Source organism: Carya illinoinensis, chromosome 7 (genome assembly GCF_018687715.1).
Source record: "Carya illinoinensis cultivar Pawnee chromosome 7, C.illinoinensisPawnee_v1, whole genome shotgun sequence".
NCBI lineage: Eukaryota > Viridiplantae > Streptophyta > Magnoliopsida > Fagales > Juglandaceae > Carya > Carya illinoinensis.
Window position 1 is genome coordinate 1,301,092 of NC_056758.1, and position 23,221 is coordinate 1,324,312.

Consider the following 23,221-nt stretch of genomic DNA (forward strand, 5'->3'; position numbering starts at 1 on the left):
CTATTTTATGATAAAAGATATTTAAATCTAACATAGCACGCTAATCTACATCAATTTATGAGTTTAGTTTTGTAGACTAAACATTTCTCTAATACAATAATTGAAATGACGTGTAACCATTAGTCTCTAATACCATATAATCTAATATTCATAATTTGACATGACACGAATATGACCTGTGAACATGAATTGCCACCCCTACTACAAGAGAAAACTTACAAACTAATGTGTCTCAATTTGATAAGTTAGATCTATTTTATAATAAAAGATCTTTACAACCTGAGGTACCACACATATTTACATCAATGTGTAAATTTGCTTTTAAATGATTTCTTTGCAAACCAAACATCTCTCTGATATAATAAGTGAAATTACCAGGTAACCACTTTGGATAATCTAACATAAATAGTCAATGATGGAATGAGATGTGCTTCACAATATGCAGCCTAGGGAATGCTCTCTCATTTGTTTAACAAGTGAACACAGAGGAATATAGATTCTCTCAAACATCAATTTCTGTAAAGTTACAATGTGTATTAGAAGTTAGACTGAGTATATGGCTTAGAGGTGGAGTCTTGCTCGAGCCACTTGCGAGATTGTTCCCATAGTTGGGTTTCAATACCTAGCTTCCTGAGCTCCAGAAGGCCACGCTCAACTGTGCATGTATCATAGATGAATCAAATTCCAGATTCAAAATATATAGGAAAGACTAATAAAACACTTGAAATTAGGGGACCAAGACATAAATGGGACTCCTTCCAAGTCTCACAAAAAGCCTGACAATTTTCAGATTGGAGATGTTATGTGGGGAAAGATTCTGAAGTTCAGTCCAAAGATTGTAATATTTAAGGTACCAAAAGAAAATTAACATTGTTGAACAACCCTGTGAACAAGAGAGCAAAAGAGGATACCATCAACTGCATCGTGTGAGGTAGGTGGTGACTTCGTGTTATAGTTGATCCAGAATTGCAAACGCTCATCTGCTATGTCTCTTTCCAGCCCATAGTTTTTTGCTCTTCTCCAGAAATATTTAAGCCAAGCCTACAAGAACATGACAGTGATCCAAGAATCCATTCAACTTCAAAAGAAAATTGTCGTCACGAGCTCTTTGAATTATATGCAAGACCTCCTCTTAATCATGCCTATCAAGTTATTCCTTAACCAACCTTCAAAAGATAAAGGGGGATCCCTGATGTATGCCAATTGATTTAACCACCCTTCAAAATCATTTGATTCTGGTCGTAAGTTCCCAACACAGGGAGACCACATAAAAGGCAAAACTTTTTTGTCTTTGTTGACTTATGCTCCTTGAATTAGTCCCACATCGGTGAGATTAATGAAAATGGTATAAGCCATGTATTATAAATAAGAGGCTTAGCTTCTTAGTTTAAGTGCACCAGTTGAAAGCTTATCTAGTAACTTTTGACTTCAGTTAAATTCCTCTATTAGCTTTTTGTAAAAAGGGAAGAGGTGTAAAGTTAAAATTTTACTAGTGGGGTAGCTTTGTGGGTGTGGTGAGGAGAAAAATTGTGTGATTGTAACAATTTTTTACATAGTGAATTTTTTTCTCTGGATCTGGTGGTTTTTCTCCTGTTTTGGAGTTTTTACGTAAATTTCTTTTGTTGTTATTATTTCTCTATTTTTATTGTTATTCCTGCAAATGGTCGATTTTAGGGGGGTGAATTTGGGAGGTCCAAATTCTCAACAATTGGTATCAGAGCCACTAAGTTCTTTTTGTGGGGTGGAGATTTGGTGTGGTAGTGTGAATACGTACAGTCTAAGGAGGTTCTGTCTAGGAGATTGGAAATTTTAAGTGTGTCTATTGTGACCCTCCAATCTTTCCTGAGAACTGACTTAGTGAGGTACTATTCATTTTTACAGTAAATTCATCAAAGCGATGTCAGGAAGTATGCCTTCAAATCTTGTCAGATTTGAGGTGGAGAAATTGGTTTACACAAGGCGTTAAAGGGCAGATCAACCCCTGAAGTCAGCAGTGATACTAGCGATTGGTGAAACGGCTAGTACAAGGAACGGGTTCGGCAAGTGGCTCTAAGTCAATAAATGAAGATACTGGTATTGATGCTAATGTTGTGTCTCTCTCCATAAAAAAAGAGACATGTATATCCTCATGACATGCCGCTAATTTCCAAAATTGCCATGATAAAGGATGTGTTAATGTTAGCGGATCCACAAATTTGCACACAGGTATTGGTTTGGCATTGATGCAGAGTGTGTGGTGAAAATTCATGTCGATGGCTGATGAACTTACAGGAGAGCCAAACGTGGAAGTTACACCATAATTTTCAACAATGTTGTTTTTCGACATGGGCCGAAGTGAAATGTTTGGAATTGATTTATTCTGCGTGGGTATGCTTTTATGGTGAAGCATGATAGCGGAAGTTATGAAGATCTTCATTGAGGTGAAGCTTGGCTATGGGACCAGTTAAAGTCGCAAGGTGGAAATTGTTGACTTGTGCTTCTTGAATTAGTCCCACATCGGTGAGATTAATGAAAATGACATAAGCCATGTATTATAAATAAGAGGCTTAGTCTTTTAGTTTAAGTGCACCAGTTGAAAACTTATCTAATAACTTTTGACTTTAGTTAAATTCCTCTATTAGCCTTTTGTAAAAAGAGAAGAGGTGTAGAGTTAAAGTTTTACTAGTGGGGTAGCTTTGTGGGTGTGGTGAGGAGAAAAATTGTGTGATTGTAACAATTTTTCACATAGTGAATTTTCTTATCTGGGTCTGGTGGTTTTTCTCCTGTTTTGGAGTTTCCATGTAAATTTCTTGTGTTATTATTATTTCTCTATTTTTTCTTATTATTCCTGCAAAGGGTAGATTTTAGGGGGTGAATTTGGGAGGTTCAAATTCTCAACAGTCTTCCACTCAGGAAAATTGATCCCTAACAATAACTATCTAAAATATGTTAGGGATCAATTTTCAGGGTCATACTAAATATCCAAAATGTTTATTATAATCATTTTAAAGGGCAGGTTTTAAGTAACTTTGAACAGTTATCAGGGGAAAAGAATAATAAGAAGGTATTGTGTTCAGTAACACAAGATCACTATTACCCCCCCAGTATAGCAAAATCCAAGCAAGATAATCTAATCCAGCCCATAGGATAAACATGCACCAAACCGATCCTTCCCCCACTTTTGATATTTCCTTTTTCCTGCACATTTCTAATTTTCTGCAACTACGTAGCCCTCCAACTTGCACCATTTTTAGAGCATTCAAGATAATGCCGTGTACATAGAGGAAAGAAACGGTCAAATTTGACAGGTAAAATTTAAACCTTACGTTCAATGCTCTAATTTTTCTAGTTATCCTACTTTCATGCTATTAGTTAGTTAGCCCTTCCCTGCTACCCAACATGCAACCTGACATTTCAAACCTCCCATGGATGAATTGTAGAAAAAAGAAAAGAGTTCAAAGCAGTGATAAAAAAAAAAAAGAGCTGAAGGTACTTTGTTGTAATCTAACGAAGAAACTCTCTATGAGAACCAAGATACATAAAGCCAATACAGTGAACAAACTCATCACATTTTTCAACCCAAAGAATAATTTTGAACCATAAAGGTGTTTCCATACCTGCTTAAAAAACACCTCTTCGCATTCCTCTGGGCTCAATTCTGAGAGAAAATACATTTATTTTAGAAGATACTTGTAACATCTTTATAAAAACAAAGAGATGAAAAATCCAACACTGACATTGTATGAGCAGTAAGGTTCACGTAGACAAGGTTACAAGTGACAACCATAATCAGAGGAGATTGGCAACTCTCCTACTAATATGGGGAAAAAATAAGTTCTACACACTGTTTTAAATAAGACTAGAAACGAACCTTGTAAATAGACTTGAAACAAAAAACAAGTAAATGACAAAATAATGTATATTCACACAATGAGCTTATTTTAATTGTATGGGTCTTCAATCAGCATGAACAAAAACACGGCCAATTTAGATTAATCCAATAGGTGGTGAATTTTAAACAAGAAGTACAGGGCTTTCTATGTATGCATAATTAACACATTAAGCACCTTTCTATCTGGTGAAGGCAATGTGCAAAATGAAGCATTTATCTGATATGAAGTTCCAAATCTCAATCTTTTTGCATAAAATCAGTTTATATATTCTCAATCTTGCAAAATCTTTAACTAAAATTAAAATAGTGGAGTGATATAAACTTACCAAATGCTTCAAACTGTCCTTCAGATGCTAGCTTTACCTCTTCTACACCCGAATCAAGAGGTAGGAAAGAAACTTGTTAGACAACCAGAAGCCACTTTTTATGATATTTAAAGACAAGCGGAATGATCAGTGTGATTAAGCAAGCAATCATGCTTTTCTCTGGCCCATACAGATCAGGTTGTTTTGTTTGGAGGACCATTGGTGGGATCCCGTTTTCTTTGTCTGTTAAGCCTTACATCTATGGTTTTTATTTAGTAAACAAAAAAATCATTTATATAACGTCATGGGAATAGTCAGTGCCAGAAGTCAGTCTGCCAAACAGCTACCCAGTCCCTGTCAAATTTTCCTTGATCTCACACAATATTCCTTAAGTTTCTAGTGAAGTCCACATACCATAGACAATCATGTGAGATTCACAAAGACAGCAGTCGGGGAACAAGAATAAAATATAAACTAAATGATCGCTTCTTATAAAAGTCATTTGCTTGCATAGACAACCGGCAGTTGGATCATGTAGTTCAAAATCTAGCTGACCCTTTTACTGATGGGATGCAAACCGTTCATTGTCCAAAATACCCGGAGTACTGGAGAAGATCTCCTTTAAAAGAATTTGAAAATGCAATGAACATGAAAAGCTACAATTTCTTTGCACATAATCGATTGTCCTATTATTTTCTGGCCAAAAGGAGAGAAAAAAGGGATAATTATAAAGCAATAATTAGTTCACACCTGAGACCCCATATCTCAGTGAACTTGGTAGCCTGTTTTGAGCCATTGCAAGAGCCACTGCTTCCTCCACCTTTCAAATAATTCATAAAAAAAATCTGGTTATAAGAAACTGTTTTAAATATAAATATAAGAAACAATCTACGAATCTGACACAAATGGTAGTTCAAAAATGGCAGTTCTTTTTTGCCTAAATTGGCTAACAGATAAACTGATGAGAAAAAAAACCAAAGTTAAATTTTCATCAATTCACTAAAACGAAAAGTCCCAACATTTGGTTCCTTAGGCAAACTCCTTAGAGATATCTGCACTAATTGCATGCAAATTAAAAAGAATTCTATTACAGAATGAAGGTCCAAATGTTTACTATTAGTTAATAAACAATCTCTAAAAAGTTAGAACTTAAATTTTTGTCATGACTAGAGAGCTGGTATAAGCTGTTTCAAAAGAATCACAAGCAACTTAATAAGTGACACATTAAATGGCAATGTTCAGATATTGATTGTATAAGGCATTTATCTTGGATAATAGAAAGAGAGGATAATGTTAACAGTAGAAAGAATAAATTTAATATGCCACTTTGGGAGCGTGAATCACTTTTTTGAGTGAAACATGCAACTGTTTTAAAGTGTCAAGTAAGAAGGCAGAAAGCTAGAGGCAAAAGAGGCAGTGTATGAAGCTTAGCTGTCCATTATTAGGACATGCATATCTTTCTTTGGGTACTCCCCATCAAGCAGAAGTACAGATAGCAGATTCATGGAAACTGCAGATTTTCATGTGCACTTATCGGTTGTGAAGACTTTCAGGAGAAAACAGATGATATTCACAAATAGATGTCTGCCAAACTATGAAGAGCAAGGATATGACCAGAAACCTTTAGTGAAGCCAGTTCCCGCAGACCTTTCTCAACTACAAGCATGTTCTCAATATTCCCATCTCCAGAAAGTTCATTCAAATCACATGGAAATTTCTCTCTTTCCTCTAAATCATCATTTGCTGATTAGCATGGAGATCAAAAAAAGACAATTGAGTCAAACTCAGGTATAATGAATGTGTACAACAAATAAAAAAGCAACATAGAAAATCCATTATCATCAACAACATGCAGAAAAAAATGAAAGACAAATGGAAAGGCATTCGAAAAACTTATTACGGATCTCCTCCTTGGCTTTCTGTCCAGCAGCTAAAACGACATCCACAGGCTGAGAGACTAAAGACGACCAGTACTCATATCTTGCTCCAGCAATCTCTGCGTGAATACCTGCCAAAAGTTACAAGTGCCCAAGAGTCACCAAAGAAGTTTTCATGTTAAATGTCCTCAAATTCATTAATACGTTAGAAGGCATAACAGTAACTTCATGAATTAATTCTCTCTATTTAAACATTTTCCCCACAATATCACATCAATAGGAAAGCTACCACTGGAGTAGGACCCAAAGCATCTAAGCACAAAAAGAAGTTTCACCAATAAAACTACACAAGTGAAGAGAACATAGACTGCATTTTTAACCTTTGTAAGGGCTGCAGGGTCACACCAAGTAACTGTTAAAGAACATGGTTTGTTGATTTGTACAATATATTAGACTAGAGGAGCTATTAGCCTAACTTCTCATGACTTAAATGCATTCTCCCACTTTCTAAATGATCTATTGCGAATATCCAGATCTTCACTTTGGTCAGTAGCAAGCAAGTATTGCTATTAATTTAACCTTTGGGGGCATCTACTGAAGCAACTTCTAGAAAGCTTAAATTCCAAAGAAATGTGTATTTAACTTTTTAAAGCAGTTTTAAACTTGGGAAATTTTAGACGGGAATATGTACGTCCCACAATTCTAGGATAAAACTGAACAGAGAAGATCGAAACTTAGTGCCCTTAAGCTTACAAGTGCAGTCAACTTAAGCTACTCAGCAAACCCATAATCTCAATTTATTGGGATCTGTGATTGATACTAATCAACTAAATTGGGTGGGTTTGTTCCTTTCCAAAATTCTATTTTATATCAAAACATACTATCTGTTATGTCCTCATTCATAAATCCTTTTCCACTACTGTTATTTAAAGGCACTTTTGGTAAATGAGATAAGATGAGACATTCTCAAAACTTCTCACAATTTCCTTCCCAAACATCACTCAAATACAAAACACTTTTCAATTTCAAATCTTCAACTTTTTCATCTAATCATTTACCTAATCGTGACAAAAATAAAACACAAAAATCAATACAAGCTTTTCAAACTTCAAAACAAAAATAATATTAAACCATTTCTCTCACCGTTCCCAAAAATAATATTAAACAATTTAGCTCTCATTTCCCAACTTTTTCTCTCTCCTTTCCCAAAACCTAATAAAACATTTTAACTAAAACCATTTTACTACTATTCACAACCAATTTCACTACTATTCACATAATTCTGAGACACTCCAAGTGTCCAAACAAGCCCTTAGTCCTCCCTCATGCAACCGAACATGGAAATAATATTTCTGTAAGATCAAATGCATCATGCCATGAATTTGGAATGACCAAACAACTAAGTAAAATATATGTTCCTTGGCCCTTAGTTCGGAAAAGAAAGGGTGGGGCAGTTAAGAGTAAGTCATATGTTCAAATTTTGCCCAGAATATAAAAAGATTGCAAACTGTATGTATGCCTAATGCAAAAAGGTTTCCATTTAGACAAAGATTAAACATGGAAAAATTGAAGTTATGTACAACTTTACCATGTCGAACACATAAACTCCAATAATGAGCAAGCCAACACCTCTTCAGAACAACTTCTTCCTATAAAAGAAACCACCAATCACGTTCTAACTCATAGAGTTTTAAGGAAACCAATATTACAAATATAGGGTAAGAATTGAAAATAGACCATCTCTTCCTGAGTCAATATCATTCTCTGAGTCATAACTTGAAGTGATTTTAGCTCACATTCAGCTTCATGCAGCTGCTCCAGAGCAGATGTTGCCTCATCCCTCGCATTCTAAGTCAAAGTTCCAGGGAAAGTGTAAACTTAAATACACAAGACATTTCTCTTCCCCAGTAAATAATGACAGGTATAAAATAAAAGAAAGAACCAAACATACAAGCTAGAAGTTCGGGATACCTCAGCTTCTGTCCGGAGGGCAACAGTCTCAGTACTAACACCATGAGTTTGTGCAGCAACTCTCAGAGCAGCCTGCAATGAAAATTGTGGTCATATATCATCTCATCGACAAACTGTATGATGTTAGACTTCAAAACAGAGAGCAAAGAGATTGTTGTCTACAACATGGCGATCAATTAAACAAACAAGCATCAACCATGTGATATAGCAAAAATGAGACAAAATCCTTGGAAATAGTATACAATATGATACAGAGTATTTGTACGTCATGTTCTGTCCATGTTAAAACTTAAAAAAAAATAGTTCAATTAGTAGGATACACTCGTACACCATATCAAAATCTTGTCTGTGCCCAAGTTCCTACAGTCTGTTCTGTTCTTTATTGGCCAGATTTCTTCTGTAATGTATCCTAATAATTGATATGGTTCTAAGGATTTTACCAGCAGAGTCAACTTGTTCTTCATAATCTATCAAGCATGTAGTGGACTCCTGCACAACTAGATTTTTTAATTAATTAAATATGTATACAAATAGCATGGTGCATACACATACTGTACGGAGGGATTATCAACTTGTTGATTTTTTGGCTTTCAATTATCTCTTTTAAGATTTATATAACAGCTGTAAGTGAAATTGTGAAGATCATTTTATTATATCTATGTTTGTTTAATCAAAATTTTCGAAGCACACCTTTAAGACTTGTGATAACAATAGTTTCCTGTCTTTTTCCCCAAACAAAAAAATAATAATTAAATATGCTAACAACCAAAAGTGATATAATTCAGCAACTCCCAAATAAAGAAGCTTATGAATGGCGAGGTCAGTATACCTTTGAAAACAAAGCTTGAGCCATCACAGAAAGGACAGAAAATACTTCCTCGAAAAAAGAACTTGAATGACCATGAAAAAACAAGTCTGGTATACTGGTGAAAATAAAGTGTTGATTTGAGAAGTAAAGAGTGCTCCATATTTACATGAACAGGCTGCCTGTTGTATGGTGTGTAAAGAGTCTAATAGCATGAACTAAAGAATATGTGTGCCATGGGTCCATGTCTGGATTCAGTATCCCATATGAATTAAGATGTGCAGAATATATGCATATTGATTTGGTAGCATAAAATGCATACAAGAACATTTAAGTGCCAAATATTTCTATATTTTTAAGTAAATGAATTGTCAGAAATTATATGATTATACGCTTGCAGAATTTTGTGTCGTGTAGAGATAACAATGATCTTAGCACCACAAACCTCCCTTTGCTGCAGGGCTGCCTCCTTTCTGAGGAGTAAAAAACAGAGAGAATTAGTATAAAGAAAACATAGCAAAATTCACGACTACAAATGAACCTTGAGCTTGCCTGCTTAAAAGGCGGGCTTCTAAAGTTACACCTTCTCCAAGAGTAGCAATCTAAAGAAAATCATATAAACAATTAAAGGGAAGATAGATCCCATTGAGACTAGAATTGCATAACTATAAGCAAGTTGAACACACCAGAATGCAACATAAGACTTGGAAGGATAATAATTAAGAATCATAATATTAAGTCCATCTGAAATTCGTACAGAAATTCGTACAAGAATAAATAACTCCTTATAGACATGAATAACATACAAACACCATGTTTCTACGTGCTTTCAAGATATATAGTTTCAAAAAAACACTTACTAAAATAGGGCCAAATCTATTTAAGGATTAAGCTATCCCCATCATATGTCTATTTCTCTCTATTCATATATATAGACTAGTGCATCATCTATGCCCATGCAGTTGTCTCTTATTTATTCAGATAATTACAATAAATGGGTGGATGCAACAAAAGTAAAAATAATGCATCAATCCAAAACACTTACTCACTTAAATACCATAAAGAAAAAAAAAATGACATTTTGTTACTTATACACATCCTCTAATTGGTTGTCCCACTCACTACAAACAATGAGAAATATTATTCCAAAGCATTTTATCCATTCCCTAATGTGCCAGCAAACGATTAGAAAACTATGTTACTTTTCACTTACCTACAAATAACTTTGATGCTATATCAGGAGATGATGAAAGGATAATGGTTAAAAGGCTTATAAATATTACTTTTCATAAGCAATTACCTGTTTCTCAAGTTGCCGAGCTCTCACCTCTGCTTCCTCAAGCCTCTCCTCTGCAAGTCGAAGCTGAAGAAGCACATTTTTTTGGCACATATCAGAATATGTTACCAAAATAAATATATGATACATGATCTATATCAGACCATGGGGACACTATAATTCTCTGCTCAACAGCAATATTCACATGACAAGTGCTCAGTTTGATCATAAAGATAATTTTGGAGATTACTATTGCTGCATTCCCCAAACATCAACCGAGAGCCAAAGAGAATTGGTTTGATGTGAATGAGTAAAATATGATTCTCCTTAAAATAAAGCATTGTCACTACAAGCTAGAGTAAAACATTTTTACAATACAGGCAAAAACGAAGTGTAAAATAATGTTGGCATCACCTTTTCGAGTAAACTTCCATTTTCTTCCTGTAGCATATCAAGCTGCAATGGAATTGATACCTCATTAATAGATTCTCAATAAAGATACAAAATTTTCGCAATGTATCCCAATTGCAAAAGCTAATTGCAATGAAGTGCATTAAGCAACTTTCAGGCATTACAAATCAAGTCAATAAATAACCATTGACCTTAAAAGCACAGATGATATCATCTTAAAAAGCAGCCATACCTCATCTTGTAGAGCAGAAGAACTCTGATTAGAGGTTTCTTTTAGGTTCATACTCCCCAAATCGATTGACAGCCTGCTCATTGTCCAAAACTACAAAGGATTAGTTATCAAGTAGCAAATGTTTAAAGGAAATTTGGAATCCAAATTGTTAGAAGAAGTATTCTTTATATAAGTATAAACTAAGTATAAAAATAGAAGACGTATTTTGAAACGCCCTTGTGACAGCATGTAGGAACTGATGTTTTACAAAAGTAGTGCTGTACACGTCATAACACTAGTCATGTACATACACATTTACTAACAGAATGACAGCCAAGCTCTTCAAACTCAGGCACCAAACAAGCTTAATGGTGGCATGGATTCCTCACTTCTGTTGTGAAATTGTCCAAATGGCGAATATTATTCCTCATAGAATTTGATCTGGTCTTTTCGAGCTTCAAAGGCCAGATTAATGGGAGAAAACCACATTGAATATACAAATTGGAAACAAACATGAAATATCTTAGCTTCAACTATTAACCCCACAAAGGAGAGAGATGAAGAAGAAGATGATGATATGATTCTTAGAGCTTCAAGATACCTTTTGCCTCTCCTATTATCAATAGGAGACTCTGATGGAATCGCAAAAGTGGCAGGCCTTAGTGATATTGGTACACTAGATGGTACCAAGGGAACTGTCTTGACTCCTAAAAGAGGACGAGCAGCTGATGTAGAATGAGCAGATGGAGGCTGTTCAGTGGAATTGGTAGGCTGAGAGGATCGGCCAGTTATTGTAGAGCGAGCAGATAGAGGTTTTTCCACAGAGTTTGTGGATTGATATGGCCGGCTATCTGATGTTGAACGAGCTGAGGATGGTTGTTCGACGGAGTTGATAGATAGAGAAGATCGGCCAACTGATGAAGAGCGTGCAGATGGAGGTTGTTCTTGAACTGAACGAACTGTCTAATAAAAGCAACATTGAAGTATCAAATATAAATAAGATAAGTACTATCAACATTGAAATTTGAATAATTTTTTCTTGCTTTCCCAAATGCAATCATAAAAAAAATATAAAATAAAATCAGCCACATCTATTAACATGCCAAGTGCCATATTCCTCACCATTTAAAAAAAAAAAAAATTACAAGATCATAAATAAGAATGGTTAAACATGATATAAGTAGTTTACAAGTTCCTCAAAATGTCCTGATCTGAGAAAACAGTATGCATCAAGACTCATTTTGATATTCTGACCAACATGTTAAGTTTTCCACATTGTCTATTCTAGTCTGACCAGAATAATTTCCTGTTAGTTTATGATGATGCAATGCACTTTAGGAAAGGATACAAAAGGACAAATGATGAAAAGGAAAAAAGGAACAAGCTTGATCAGCTGCTTACACCACAACTACTCATCAGGACAATATCATTAACAATTTCTTACATAATATTAGCAGTAGAGATAGTTTCAACGTGTTACAATAGTACAAAATACGAGTTAAAACAGAAATATCAACATGCTTCTTGACTTCAAGGAAACAGATTGTTTGAATCCCTTTTTTTATAATTAATAAGAGATATTTTATTCCAAGTAAATAGGCATAGCCCAAGGAAACTGATTGTTTGAATCCCTACAAACCTTCTTTCATAAATATAATGCATTCTTTTATAATCACATTGTGGCTATTCAAAATTCTAATAATTATTTCCACCGTACTATATCAAGTTTCATTTTCTGATTCCACTAGCGCTATCTTGAAAATTGCATAGCAATAATAGTACTTGCCGTTCCATGAACATAGTAAAATAGTTCGTGAATGTCATTAACTATGCATAGATAGAATCCTAATACTCTTAACTACCAAAAAACCATGTTTCTTTTTGCAAAATTACTCGATAAACTCAATGTTAGACATAGTTATTAGGCCAATTACCATTGGAGAGATAGACCGCACTGACCGTCCACCTGCAAGCCCTATGCTCCCAACACCACCCACTGTCGTGCTATAATCATCAAAAAGATCATCCTCCTCATCACTCTCATCGGCTTGTTGATGTGCCATCACCTGCGCAAGCCTCTGTGCTGCAGCTTTCTGCTTCTTCAAGTTTGCCCCCGTGATGGACCCTGACCGTGCATGGCGATTCCTTGGCGACATCATTGGCGATGATGGTGCTCCCGGCGTCCCCGTCCCCGTTGCGCTCTTCTGTCTAATATACACCGGTCTCATTCGGTCCATCGCTATTGCCTGAAAAAAAAATATTTAAAAAGAAAAAAGAAAAGAATCCAAATGGGGAACAAAAGAAAAATAAATCAAATTCTGATGAAAAACAAATGCATTACCTGACATATATAGACATCAAGAAAAACAACCTTTTTGAAACAAACCTAATGTAATTATTACGGCTTCAGGGGATAAGATGAATGAGTTGATCTTCTGATACGAGGTTGCTTAGAGTGCAAGTAAACATAATCTGATCATTATCTCTTGCCCAAAGGCCTCAAACCCAACATCGTTGATACAGTATATATAAAAAGAAAAAGAAAAAGAAAAAGAAAAAAAACAGTGGCTGCAAATGAATTAATCACAACAGATCCTTCATGCAAAAATCGTTGATAATCCACTATTTTAAAAAAAAAAAACAAAACAAAAGATTTATCAATCAAAGTGAAATAAAAAATAAAAAAAACGATGCGAAAGATTTCCAAATCTTTCTTACATTTCTAGGATTTTGGTGTAGAATGCTGGAAAATGATGGGATCAGAACGTTAAGGCAAGGAGGTGAAAGTGGAGGTTTTGGCGTATGTAATGCCACGTTTGGTTTGAAAGAGTAACGGTCAATTTGGACAAAGATTTTCTTTCTTCTTATGGTAAGTCCAGCCTCCACTATGCCTTTTTATCATGATCAATAGAAGTTAAAAAGAACTTCCATTGGAGTTTTTATTTTTTTGGAGATTTGCTCGCATAACTCGTGGATTAACAAATGCATTCTAACTTTAAAAAAAAAATGAAAACATTAGTCAATGATATATTAGGTGTGTGAAAAATAAAATTTATGACTAAATCTTTTTTTTTTATTTTTGAAAATAATATTTCTAGTCTGAAAATGTGTAAGCTCTGTGTAATTTTTTTTTGTAAATCTTAAATTTGGGATCCACTTTAAAAAATTATTTTTTAATAATAAATCATTTTTTTTAAAAGTAGATGTGTGAAATTTATATATCTTAAAACTATATTTAGTGTTATTCTATTTTACACCATTGTCTTGAAAATATTAAACTTATATTGAATTTTCTTTACCGTTATCTCGATGATCTTGATCTTATAGTAAAATAGTATTATATTATGATGTTGAACTTGATTTTATATTAAATTTTGAGTATAATAAAATAGAATCGAGTGAGAATTTATGATGGTCATAGCCATCAATTGTGAGTCAACTTTGGTAATTACTTTCTAATGCTTTCATTTGATTAACCCTTAGAGTGGATTTGAATTAAGACATACGATGATTTTAGATGAAAAATAAAAATTAAATAAAATATTATTATAATATTATTTTTTAAAATTTAAAAAAATTAAAATTTTTATTATATTTTATGTGAGAATTTAAAAAAATTATAATGTAAGATAAGATAAAATAAGATGAGATGAAATGAGATGTTTTTCAAATCTAAATAGGATATTAAATCGCTAGGTAGGTATGAAAAAAAAATATATTAATATTAATTTTTAATATTATTATTATTTTAAAAAATTAAATTATTTATTATATTTTAGCGGAAGCTTTCACGAGTCTCTGCATTCCAGCGAGGTTTGTCTCTACCTATTGAACCTTGTCTTAGGGTTGTCCAAATTCGTATCCTCCCCAATCAAATTAGGGTTTCGTTTTTCCTTTTTCTCCCAGAATGCGAGCAGTCCAGGAATCACTCTCACTCTCTTCGTTCTCAAACTCGACCACTTCGCCGACATCTCCCTCTTCGGTTCCAAGGTCCTACGAATGGCTCTTCGGGTGCCACGGCTTCTGGCACAATGTGGCACTCATGCTCGCTTCCCTTCTCTTCGTCCTGTACCTGTCCTTTCAAGCCAGGAAGAGCTTCTCCAAGCTATCGCATGGACGGTCTTACGTTATAATTGCGTACTATGCGTGCCTGTGGCTTGTTAGCTTGCTCAATCTGATTTGGTGCTCTGTTCAGGTTTCGGGTTTTGGAATTATGTATAGATGAATGAATTTTGCTTGTCGTTTCATTTTGGGCTCTTCAATTTATTGCCTTTTTGGTTTGGTAGCCGAGTTTAAATGCTTATTTTCTTGGTTTTTATTTGGGATTTCTTCGTATTTTTAGATTTAGTTACTAGCGGCTGAACTTGTGGTCATTTCTGCTTGGTTCTTGAACCTGCTATGCTCTCTGGGTTTGAAAAGCTTATTTGTGCTGGTTTTTGTATGGATTTTCTTGCATTATTTACATTTAGCTATTGGTGGCTGTATTTGGGATATTTTTGTTCGGTTTACAGTACTTGTGTTCGGTATGCTCTATCTGGGCTAGTTATTAGGTGATACGAATACATCTGAGCGCGAAAATAAACTGCTGGAGAATCGGAAATTGGCTTCATTTAATAGCAACTAACCTAGTTTTACCCGTAAATTTTCGCTTTTATCATAGATCATGACTGGTGGTTTCATGATTCATGATTCACAGAGCTTAGGGTTTCATGATTCATCTGATTGCTACTCATAAAAGAAGAAGAAGAAGAAAAGAGAGAAAAAAAGGGGGGGGGGGGGGGGTTCATCTGATTGCAGGGTGGTTGACATTCCAAATGCCATTGGAAACTGTTTTTGGCTGCTGATTGTGCACTTCGAAGCATGCAAGGATGATTTGGGGTACATGTAATGTTGATAAAAGCTTATTCTACATTTTTGTGTTTGCCTTTGGTAGTGCAATTAGTGAAAGAAATCGAAAGTAGTTCAGAATGCATGTAAGAAGAAATAATTTTAAACTTGAAGATCCTATTTACATTTGAAAATAAGTTCAGAAGAGGATTATGAAAAAGTTAAAAATTTCTAGTTAAGCACAGGAAAATAAGTTCAGTTTAGAAGATAAAATAAGTTCATGATTTTAGTTAAGGTCCACTTGTCTTCCATGGTCAGTTGGCCACATGGTGTTGATACCCTTGAATCTTGATTATTTCTAAACCCCTCCCCCCCCTTTTTTTTATAAGTAAAGTGTAATATATTAATCAAAGAATAGGGATAACACCCGGTACAATGTATAGTTGTCCTATCTATGTAGGAGCAATGGAAATAAGAAAATCATGAAAGTCTAAGCCATTGAAATCAGCCGCAATGGCCCAAGAACAAAGGCTTCTAGTAAAGAATGTTTTCAATTCCTTCATCGATCTCTCTTTGTCCTCGAACGTCCTTTCGTTGCACTCTTGCCATAAACACCACATGATGCATATAGGAATCATCTTCCACATTGCTTTAATTTGTTGAATGCCTCTTAAATTTGTCCAACTAGCCAGAACCGCTACCACAGTCTCAGGCATAACCTAGGCCAAGTCAACTCTGACAAAGACTTCATTCCATAATCCTTTCGCTATCTCACAGTGTATTAAGAGATGATTCATAAATTCACCCCCTTCCTACACATACAACACCAATCTGCGATGATCCTCTGTTTCCTCAAATTATCAGTTGTGAGAATCTTACCCAAGGAAGTAGTCCATGCAAAAAACGCTACTTTGGGTGGCGCCTTGTGTCTCCACAGCTTTCTCCATAGAAATTGGATAGATGGTTCTTGGGTAAGGATCTTATAAAAAGAGCACACCGAAAAAGTACCTTTATCTGCAGGTGTCCACCTTAGCCTATCCTGTAAGTTACACGGTTTACTAGCATACAAAAGGCTATAGAAAGCTTCAAAACTGCTCATCTCCCAATCTTGTGCAGCCGTACTGAAGTTGATGTTCCACTGAATTTGCTCCCCTGATCTCCCCATTACATCTGCTATTGAAACATCTATGTCCCTTGCAATTCAGAATAATGTAGGAAAGCAGTGCTTTAGAGAAACATGATTGCACCAAATGTCGTACCATAACTTTATTCGGGTTCCCTCTCCTAAACAGAGTCGAGTATATTGAAAGAATACCTCCCACCCTCTTCTTATATGTTTCCACAGACCTACTCCATACACACCTCTCACTTCTTTTGTACACCAACTCCCCCATAGACCCCCATATTTTCTCTCGATCACCATCTTCCAGAGGGCTTCAGGTTCCTTATGATATTTCCACAACCATTTAACAAGTAACGCCCTATTAAAGATTCTCAGTTCTGGATCCCCTTATTTTATAATTCAATTACGAAGCCCCTTATTTTCTCTAAACCCCTTATTTTATAATTCAATTCTGGTTCCAACGTGTGTAGACTTTGATCTACCTGCATATTCTTATCTTGTAAGCATGCACTAATATTATTCTCCTTTTAATATGTGAGGTGAGATTTTGTTGTGTTTGTTAATCACCGTCCAATTTTCCTAATCTGATTTTTAGTGTGCAATGAAGTGACTTTCCAACAATCAAAATGTGTATAAGTTCTATCTCGCATCTTTGGGGCTGCTGCTAAATTTTGTTGGTTTCATCTGGATCCCTCTTTGCTTGACATTTCCTGTTGTTTTGGTTAAGAACTCTATTCTCTTTGTTGACACAGGCTTGGGAGTGCACTCCAGGAAAAGAACTAGCATGGAATGTCTTATCTTTATGTACAACATCAGGAATGCTATTTTTAGAAGTAAGCTTGGTGGCCTTTTTATTCCAAGGAAATCACGTGAGCGGGTTAGAAGCTTTGACACGGACATTTGTTGTATCAGGTCTTATCGTTGGCTTGGATTTACTTCTAAAGGTAATTCTTTGTTTTTTTCATGAATAAGATCCCTTTACTTGTAAGAAATGACAGCTTTTCCAGTGATGATAATGATATAAAACATTTTATGGGCAACGGAGCATAATTTCCTTTCTTCTTATAGCTGTGTTAACAGCAAATCTGCATTTCTAGTTCTCAGCTTGTAGATTGATCGACAAACAAAATTACATGTCATTACTAAATTTTAAGTCATGATATAGAAGCTTTTGCACATGATATTGAATGACTTGCTAATGCTAGTAATGAAGTATTGTGAAGGTTCTTTTTTATTTTTTTCTTCTAAAGTTAAGTTGTTAAAACTTAATGGACACAATTTTGCATTTGATAATGGATCTTCCATCGCTACCTCTTTCAGGCAATTTATATGTTTGGATTTGGGATCCCGTTGTTCATTGACAGCAATGATCATACACATCCGACGAAGTGGAACCTGTGGGTTATTCATAGACTGGTGCTGACTGCAGTTTATGGCTTGATACTGTTTATGTACCATTCCAAGTGGAGAGAAAGATTACCTGGTAAGTGTTTCTGATGTATACAGAAAGGTTATAAACATCAATTTCATGGGCGTTTAATCTGCCTACTTTATTTATCATTAATTTTTTTTAAAATGAATTATTTGCAGCAAGACCTGCCTTCTACAATTATATTGTTATCATGTGTGCAATGAATGCTCTCGCACTGTTTGCTTGTGGCCTCACTGGAAATGGGGCTGGTTTTGGGTTCTGGTAATGTTTAATCAATCTCTTTGAAACTTTCTGTTTAGTGTCATTTTTTCCAATAATTTTCTAATTAATTCTCTGAAATAGGTTGTATGGCGCCACGATTGTCTGTTACCATGCCTTCTATCTTCCTCTTCTATATGTAACATTCCTGGCTGACTTTTTCCAGGTCATCATCATCATTCATACTTTGCGTCTTTTATTTTTATTTTTTTATTTCCCCAATATTTTTGTCTTGTTTGACCTCAATCTTCCTTTCTTCTTTTATAGGTTTTTTTTTTTTTTTTCATCATTGTTTTCTTGATGACCACAGGAGGATGATTTGCATTTAGAAAATGTATACTACTCGGAAATGAAAGATGCTGGTTTCTTTGATGCTGATTGGGAGTGATGTGATGACTTCTGCATCACAATATGACAAGTTGTCATACTCTGTATATTGAAGTAAATATGTACTAGAACCTGAGAACGTCGAGTTGCGAGCGATGTGTTATCTTAGTTTGTATGGCTTTCCTATCTTCTATGCTTTTCTCTTTGTAATATGCAAGAGAAATGCTGTTTCTCTATTCACACAGCTAATAGTATGAATTGTATCTTTTATATTCTACAGTTACTCTCTCCATTGAATGTACATTGCATTGATTGTTTTCGGACGTAATGGTGCAATGAATGCTAGCAATGAATTAGTAAAATTATAAATTGCTTAGGAATTCTTGATGTGATGATAACATTCATGGTGGTTTAGAGTCGAAATAGAGAGCAATTTATATCTTTACCTTTTGCTGTTGTCTTCTATATTGTCGCCTGTCAGAAATATGCCCATATTTCAATTGAAATGTACTGCTTACCAAGGAATCTGATTTGGAATTAGCTTGGAAGAGGGAAATTAAGGCTAGTTTGGTTGTTGGAATGCATTGAGATTAGCTCAGATTAGTTTAATTTTAAATTAAATTTAATATTTAAATACAACTCTCAAATTAATAAACTAATCTCAATTTAAAACTTTTTTACATATGAGAATAATAATTTTTTTTTAACTCAACACCTCTTTATATGTAGGGGTGTCAAATCGTGTTAACAGGTCGTGTTCGTGTCGTGTCAAATCGTGTTAACGGGTCATATAGGTCAACCCTAACCCGACCCCTTAAGCTTATCGTGTCAAAATCTCAAACTCTAACACGACCCATTAACATAACGGGATCGTATCGTGTCAACCCGTTTTGACCCATTAATAAATATTACGAAATATGTTTTTTCTTTTATAAGTAAACAAATAAATTAAGAAAATATTACGAAATAGATTAATACGACACAATACAACTCATTTTAAACTATTTATATAAATAGGTTGAATAGGTCTGAAATTAACATTTTTAACCTGATTAAATTTAACATAATTTTATATAAATGTTAAAATTACAATATCTATAAAAATTATAAAACTAATTATAAGTCCAAAACTACAATTCAAATAATAAAAATATCGAAATTGAAATTCTAACAATTTTATTTTTAGATATAAGGATATAATTGTAACTTTAACTTTCTTAACGTGTCATAACGGGTTAACCCGTTATCAACCCGTTAAGCAATCGTGTCTTAACGGGTCAACCCGTTTTGACCCGAACCCATTAAGGCTAAACCCTAACCCGCTATTATCGTGTCGTGTTCGTGTTGGGTTAACGGATCGTGTGACATATTGCCACCCCTATTTATATGTAAGATTTATAATTTTTTTTAATTTCTCATAAATAGTATTAAATTCCTCTGAACATTTAAATGCAGAATTTATTCTGTTATTTTAACTCATTAATATTTATAAAAAACTGAGTTCAGTTCAGTTCAATATCTAAATACAGCTTAAGACTTGTTTAGAACTTAAATTGAATTGATATCAGTTTAATTTTATTTTAAACTGAATTTAACATTTAAATACTTAATTTTTAAATTAATAAGTTTATCTTAATTTTAAATTTTTTTATACATATGACTTATAATCTTTTTAATTCAATATATCTTTACATATGAAATTTATAATTTTTTTAATTTTTTATATTTAAATATATCTAAATTTATTTTAAATAAATTTTATAAAATTTATTCTATCATTTTAATTTATTATTATTTATAAACCATTCAATTCATGCCAGCTCATATCAATATCGGGTCAGATTGCTCCTCTCCCACCGAAGTGTGATTTGATTTGAGGTGTCATGTGCCGACAGGGAATTAAAGCATGCCTTCGACGGTATGAACTCGGGGAATTATCTTGTTTTGAAGTCGGTCTTTCGATAATGCTCCAAATCTTGGGGACGCGTTCTTCGGTGGTTTGCCTCTATAGCAACTGAGAGTGCAATATCATCTGCTTTGGAACTCTTTCTTTTCAAGCAATATAATTAAATTAAAAGAAGAAGAAGAAGCAGATGAGTGGATGTGACGGTTTAACTCCGATTGTAGACCATCCTGACGTCCTTTCAAATGGCCGAAGTGGGTGGTAGGCGTAGACGGAGTGGATATTAGTTAGTGGGTTAAACTTTTGTCACCCTGAAAATACAGGGGAGATGTACTTGAAATCTCATTTCTTTTTAAAAAATTCTAATTATAAACATAACTATATATTAATATGTATATCAATTTAATATAATTAATTAAAAAATAAATTTTATTAAAAATAATATTAATTTAAATTTTAAATATAAAATAATCAATATTAATACACAGATTAATACGTAACTTTACTTACACGTAACAAAACTCTTTTTTCTTTATTCCTCGTGAAACTTGTGTATTTATTAGAGCAATAACTCGGTTTAATAAAAAAAAAATAAACGTGGGCTACCATATTAAATTAATTTTTTTGTTTTTTGTTTCCTGTTTTTGTATGTGCACAAATATAAAGTATTTACTACAATGGGAGGCAAGCCAACCATTTATCAAGTATTTACAGGGAAACGCGACTTGGGTAGGGTACGAATATGTTGAGATTTCTAATGTCCCACGTCAGGGTATTGTTACATTGATGAGCTACAAACTTGATTTGAGCCTTACCACCGTATTAAGAACCTTACACATACAAATTTTAGAGAGTTACCGTAATTCAGGATATTTCAAACGTGAAAAATGCTAAGAGGTCTACCATCTAGCCTTTCTTTGATAAATCTTTCGGTTTATAAGATTTTAGACATGTTTATAAGTAATGTACAAGTCTCTTTTGTTGAACCCATTTTATGAGATGAATTAGGTTTATGAATTTCTTCACAAGTTTTTTTAAGCAACTTTGCACCAAAAGTAGATGAAAAATACAAGAAGATCTGTGCGTGGGAATTCCCAACAGAAGTGTCGGTTCCAACCAAAGTAGAACATGATGAAGAAGAAGAAAAATAGTAATGGGCCCTAGTTCTGCACCCATTTGCTTTCTAAGGAGGGAATCATCAAAGGAAGTGCATGGTTTCGCAACAGTCCAACTGCTAGCTGGATTAAGAAGATGAAGTTTGAGGCCATATTGTTTAAATTAAGGTTCTCTAGCTACAATCAACTGTTGTGCATGTTCTATGGAGATAGTTACATCTTTCTTCTTCTTCTTAGTATCCTCGTTTATCAGATTGATCGAAACTTTGTGTGGGTACACGAAATGGGCAGTACGCGGTTGTATAGACACGTGCTAGAGAGAAAAGGGTTTGATGCAGTTTGCTCTGGCCCAGCTATTAACTTCTTCATACTCTTTTCCAAGTTCTCAACTACCCAGTTGGTTGTATATCGTTTTCATTCTTCTTGTTGTATTATTGCAATGAATAGGTAGATGCATCATGCATGAATTATCACATAGGCTGAATTATGGCCATTTCATACAACATTCCAGGGCTAATTTATATATACTTTGTGCCATTTTTCCTTTCCTCCTTGATTGATTGGCAAAAAGATCACAGGGAGACAGATAGATAGATGGATATAAATAGGCATCAAAAGTGCAGACCCATTATGAAAAGAGAAAAGGAAAAAAGGCTATCAATCATGAAATGATTTCATGAGATTAGAATTAGCTTCATGCATTGCTCTAAAAGGTCTACATGATCTTTTAAAACAACCCAGTAAAACATCATGATATCTTTGGTCAACACAAAAGTTGGGTTTGGGACCATTTCACGTGCACCCTTTGGACTGCTTACATGTAGTTGCAAGCATGTTCCAGTTGCAAGGCTTAAAGCATATAACTAGATGTCCTCTCCACTCCAAACATTAGACAAAAATCCTATATTTTTTGGTCAAACAACAAGAAAGGCCCTAAATCCTTCTATACTTTAAGCAACAAGAATCCTATATTTTTGGTCAAACATTAGACAAAAATCCTATATTTTTTGGTCAAACAACAAGAAAGGCCCTAAGTCCTTCTATACTTTGTGCTGCTATCATGCCAAATAGGCTCACAGTTTTGGAATGCTTTTGGGTAAATAGTAGCAGTACAAACTGATCATGACAAATGAGACAGACATTCCAACTCAATTTGTCTTTTGGTACAAAAGGTTATTTACTTCCTCAGCAGAACCATAAAGGAAAGAGGAAAGAAAAAGTAATTTACACTTTACACAAAGGTGAAAGGATAAAGAACTCTGCACAAAGATCCTTTTTTAAATTTGACAGCCATATATCCAAACACATACATGCATTACATACCAAGTATGAAGGATAAATGGAAATGATCCTAAAATTAAGAAAAATGGACGCAAGTTCATTGCATTTTATGCATAAGGACAAACCAAAACCAAGTAATATTTATTAATTCCAACATATATATAGGAAAATTTTATATATCATACTATCATCTCACTTGCATCCTACTAAGTAAGATGTGGCCCATTT

At 34.3% G+C, this 23,221-nt stretch overlaps 2 protein-coding genes across 7 annotated transcripts; one reads left to right on the plus strand and one right to left on the minus strand.

Moving 5' to 3' along the window:
• Window positions 1-228: 228 nt before the first annotated feature.
• On the minus strand, window positions 229-13,588 carry LOC122315068 (coiled-coil domain-containing protein SCD2-like). 6 transcript variants are annotated; one of them, XM_043130780.1, is made up of 19 exons: window positions 13,446-13,588; window positions 13,114-13,176; window positions 12,662-12,973; window positions 11,329-11,690; window positions 10,749-10,821; window positions 10,520-10,561; window positions 10,130-10,192; window positions 9,382-9,431; window positions 9,275-9,302; window positions 8,025-8,096; window positions 7,791-7,901; window positions 7,642-7,702; window positions 6,077-6,184; window positions 5,798-5,919; window positions 4,927-4,996; window positions 4,198-4,239; window positions 3,597-3,637; window positions 912-1,041; window positions 229-655 (listed from the first exon to the last, which is right to left on the minus strand). In XM_043130780.1, exons 3-19 carry the CDS (start codon window positions 12,962-12,964, stop codon window positions 537-539), a joined length of 1,797 nt encoding a protein of 598 aa, XP_042986714.1. In that variant the 5' UTR covers window positions 12,965-12,973; window positions 13,114-13,176; window positions 13,446-13,588; the 3' UTR covers window positions 229-536. The 6 variants fall into 6 exon arrangements, with proteins under 6 accessions (XP_042986714.1, XP_042986716.1, XP_042986715.1 ...); XM_043130782.1 differs by having other exon boundaries at window positions 13,099-13,176; XM_043130781.1 differs by having other exon boundaries at window positions 13,069-13,176.
• A 928-nt stretch (window positions 13,589-14,516) lies between these two features.
• Window positions 14,517-19,074, plus strand: LOC122316739 (protein CANDIDATE G-PROTEIN COUPLED RECEPTOR 2). Its single transcript, XM_043133488.1, has 6 exons — window positions 14,517-14,922; window positions 17,430-17,621; window positions 17,998-18,160; window positions 18,268-18,370; window positions 18,452-18,533; window positions 18,678-19,074. Exons 1-6 carry the CDS (start codon window positions 14,635-14,637, stop codon window positions 18,753-18,755), a joined length of 906 nt encoding a protein of 301 aa, XP_042989422.1. The 5' UTR covers window positions 14,517-14,634; the 3' UTR covers window positions 18,756-19,074.
• The last annotated feature ends 4,147 nt before the right edge of the window (window positions 19,075-23,221 follow it).

Coding starts and splice junctions, on each gene's coding strand:
- LOC122315068 (XM_043130780.1), bottom strand. CDS start 12,964: ATGGACCGAATGAGACCGGTGTATATTAGACAGAAGAGCGCAACGGGG. Junction 10,193..10,519: donor ATGGAAGTTTACTCGAAAAG/GTGATGCCAACA, acceptor GTGCTTCTTCAG/CTTCGACTTGCAGAGGAGAG. Junction 9,303..9,381: donor GAAGCCCGCCTTTTAAGCAG/GCAAGCTCAAGG, acceptor TTTACTCCTCAG/AAAGGAGGCAGCCCTGCAGC.
- LOC122316739 (XM_043133488.1), top strand. CDS start 14,635: ATGCGAGCAGTCCAGGAATCACTCTCACTCTCTTCGTTCTCAAACTCG. Junction 14,923..17,429: donor TGATTTGGTGCTCTGTTCAG/GTTTCGGGTTTT, acceptor TTGTTGACACAG/GCTTGGGAGTGCACTCCAGG. Junction 18,161..18,267: donor GTGGAGAGAAAGATTACCTG/GTAAGTGTTTCT, acceptor AATTATTTGCAG/CAAGACCTGCCTTCTACAAT.